The sequence below is a fragment of the Sinocyclocheilus rhinocerous genome, unplaced genomic scaffold, assembly GCF_001515625.1.
Source record: "Sinocyclocheilus rhinocerous isolate Xijiao unplaced genomic scaffold, SAMN03320098_v1.1 scaffold1330, whole genome shotgun sequence".
Taxonomy (NCBI): domain Eukaryota; kingdom Metazoa; phylum Chordata; class Actinopteri; order Cypriniformes; family Cyprinidae; genus Sinocyclocheilus; species Sinocyclocheilus rhinocerous.
In genome coordinates this window covers 326,321-329,725 of record NW_015665026.1, presented here as the reverse complement: position 1 = coordinate 329,725, position 3,405 = coordinate 326,321, and the positions used below count along the sequence as shown (strand labels likewise).

The window sequence follows — 3,405 nt, the reverse complement described above, 5'->3', positions numbered from 1 at the left end:
AGGGTGCTTTCTATTTTACATTAGGTGCACCAAAGAGCTCTGCATATGGTTCTTTGGAAATTAAAAATAATTGTTAATGTTACATTGTAGGTTATTGAGTTCTGGATTTTTAAGAGGGCAAGTATATAGCTGGTTTTCCGCTTTGTGGAAATTTAAAAAGGTTTTTGGTGACTTCCTCACAATAAAGTACAAAGCAGCTTTCCAGATCCTTTACTCTCTCCGTTCCTCTGAGGTGGAACGAGCTATCGATCTAATCTGCTGAGATCATCAGAACTTTAAAGAAACTGCTGAATACACACCACTTACCTAATCCACAACAACAAAGGTGCTTCATATAATTAATACGTACTACTACTTTATCATTCACTTGAAAATTGGTATTGTGTACTGCAAATATTGTTGGTTCTCATGAGAAATTGCTTGCAACGTTTCTTAATTAGCAAGTCGCTTTGGATAAAAGCACCTGCTAAATGATTAAATGTATTTCTAAATCGTTTGACCAGACTAGAGCAAACACTCAGTGACACACAGGGATGTCCAGATACAAGCTGTCTGTTCTGAACACTAATGGGGATATTATTCATCCTCTGGGAGAAAGATTCTGAGGGGGAGAGATAGAAGTTTTTTACCAGCTACAGCACATGGTTTATGCATTGGCCCAGTGTCTCTCTATTTAAAGTTTCCCTTGTAGAATCAAACCTGCGATCCTCCAGTGGCAGACAGAGTGCTCATGTTACCTTGGGCTGCTCCAACCAAACAGGATTTGAGGTCCCAGCAGTCCCTGCCACTTTAAAACAGCATAAAACACTAAGTGAACTTTAAGAGCAACATTTACCAACCTTGACAGAGAGTTAAAGAGGCAATGACATCCCAATGAAACTAGATTGCTTTGTTTAACTATTAGAGCAAATAACAGATGTTCAGTTTTTGTAACTTAAAGTAACTTCCTGCCTCAAACAACTTTCCATGTCGGATGACGTCACTAAGCCCTCCTGTCAGTCCACCTACCATAAAGAGAAAGACTGAATTTGGAACAGCATACCACTAAACCAACATGTAGCAATAGTAAAACTAGCATGCTAGTGGTTATGCAGATAATAAAATACACACTTTTTCGCCATTTAATATCCTTTCACGCGAATATTGAACCTGAATACAAGGTTTCAACATTTTTTTTACTCGACAACCCCAGTAATCAGCCGCTAACGTGCTCCAGATATTACCTGACTGTATACTGCCATCTGCCGTCTGGTTCAGCTTACTGTAAGTACAGACCAGTAACAACACTTCAGCAAAATCACAACAAAATATTTTTATTTAAAAAAAAAAACAAGGGGTGTAATGAAAACATTCTCAGAAAGAAGAACTTATGCAATCACACTTTTGTTTCATTACTGCACACTGATATGAGCCAGCAACAAATCAGATTTCTAAAGTGGAACACAAGGGATAAAAAGGAACTTGTTCATAACTGAGTTATTTGCATCATTTTGAACTTTTTGGATTTTCTCTTTTTTTTTTTAAACTAAGCTATTTGCAGAGTCAACAAATAAAACAGGAAACAAACACTGGGGACATCAAGGTGAAGCTTTGCTCTCTCATTCTCTCGAGTATTCGCACAGCCTTTCATCCAAATATGAGAATTCGGCACAAGATCCTAAAGCCACCCCCAGATGGACTTGGAGATTAGCTCACAGATTTCTTATCACCATTTTCGACAATTTTTCTCTTCTCCTTCACTTTGAAAACATTTGCTCTGTAAAACTTCAGTTCTTTTATGCTCTCCTGGATGTCTTCCAGCGCTCTGAAAATTCATACGGACACAACATTATTCTGAGATTAGACAAAACTGTTTTTTTCTTAGTTTGAAATATTTATGAAGTACATCACAGGATCCTTTGCTATGCTAAACATGGCATTCTATAATACAGCTGTGAAACACCCATGTGATGCACAGACCTGTGCGATGCTTTTTTCTGCGGTGCGAGACTGTACTCCTCTGGATACCATCGTCTAGGCAACAGAATCAAAAAAAGGAGAAAGTATTTTGACATCACCTACTTCCAGTACTTTTGAAAATGGTCTCTCTAGTTCATGCTGACGCACGTCTGCATGCATTAATGTGGCAACAGCGGTCGTTCGGTCATCTGATTAAACCTAAATGGGGAACATACCTGGAGAGCTCTTTAATGGTGCTCACGTCTATGATGCGATAGTGCAGATGTCGCATGAACTGCGGCATGTACTTATCCAGAAACTTCTTATCGGCGTGCACGGAGTTCCCTGTGGACGAAGAACCACACAAACTCTCTGAGGCATAAGGAAGCTTTTTTTATTTTCTTTCATTTCTGAGATTCAGACTTTTTTCCAGAACTTCAGAATAGAATCCAAACTGTATTCAGAGAAGTCTGAATGATAAGAAATCTGAATAATACAAAAAAAGGTCACAATCACTTTTTTTTTTTGTGGCAGAAAAAAAAAAGTGAGATATAAAGTCCTAATTCAAAGGAAGAAAAAAGTCAGCATCACCTTTGTGAGACCAAAAGTCACATGACCTTTTTAGCTTTTTTTATTCCATGGCAGAAATAAGCTTCCATAAGATTTTACACCTGCAACATGCAAAAGAAACAACAGCAGCTTGTGTGGTTGGTTACCTGCGAGAGGACACTGTCCGGGTGGCGTGTGCTGTCGGACGAAAGACAGGAATTCATACTCCGCCTGCTGGAGAGTGATGTGACTGTCCCTGACAGCCTGAGTCAACCCTGACTGGCACATCAAACAGGAACACAATCACACAACACACATCAAGCACACACAGGCTCATTCACACAAACAGGAAACACTCAGCAGCTGCATCAATCTGTCCTCACCTTCCCATGATGCTTTTTGCACCAGTCTGACATGCCATCGAGCAGCTCGTCTGGTTGGTTGATTATCAGATTTGGCCCCTAACAACAACAACCAACAATGCGAAAGCTTTAAAGACCCAGTGTAACAGACATTTGTCTTGCATTGCCGTATTTTTATTTGGGGGTGAGACATATGAGACACATTACATGCAGGTGGTATTTAGAGGTACATTCTCATTCTAGACAGTATTTGATTGGACAAATTTGTAGTGCAGGAGTCATCGATATTTGGATTTTCCCTGGAAGACAATATTTTTGCTAAAATTTTAATCTAGGTTGAAGACTTTTTTTCTCCATTGCGAGGCTATAATGTTTTATTTATTTGTCTTTGTTTAAACTTTTATTGTCCATTCTAGTGGTCACAGGATGGAAAAACAGACATGATAAGAATTAAGTTAACAGCATAACTCTAAAACTTACTTCCAGGTATAACAGTGAATCAGTCAATCAATAATGGAACCATGATGCCATATAGTCACCCTAAATTATTTAACTA

General features: G+C 38.8%; 1 protein-coding gene across 1 annotated transcript in view; it reads right to left on the bottom strand.

The window, feature by feature from the left end:
- Window positions 1-1,484: 1,484 nt before the first annotated feature.
- The window catches only part of smfn (small fragment nuclease), a 3,455-nt gene continuing 1,534 nt past the window's right edge, over window positions 1,485-3,405 (bottom strand). The window contains exons 3-7 of the mRNA XM_016541916.1: window positions 2,871-2,948; window positions 2,655-2,766; window positions 2,175-2,283; window positions 1,960-2,013; window positions 1,485-1,804 (exon numbers count right to left, since the gene is read on the bottom strand). Of these exons, the coding sequence (XP_016397402.1) occupies window positions 1,687-1,804; window positions 1,960-2,013; window positions 2,175-2,283; window positions 2,655-2,766; window positions 2,871-2,948 (471 nt within the window). The 3' untranslated portion in view covers window positions 1,485-1,686. The remainder of the gene's footprint in view (window positions 1,805-1,959; window positions 2,014-2,174; window positions 2,284-2,654; window positions 2,767-2,870; window positions 2,949-3,405) is intronic.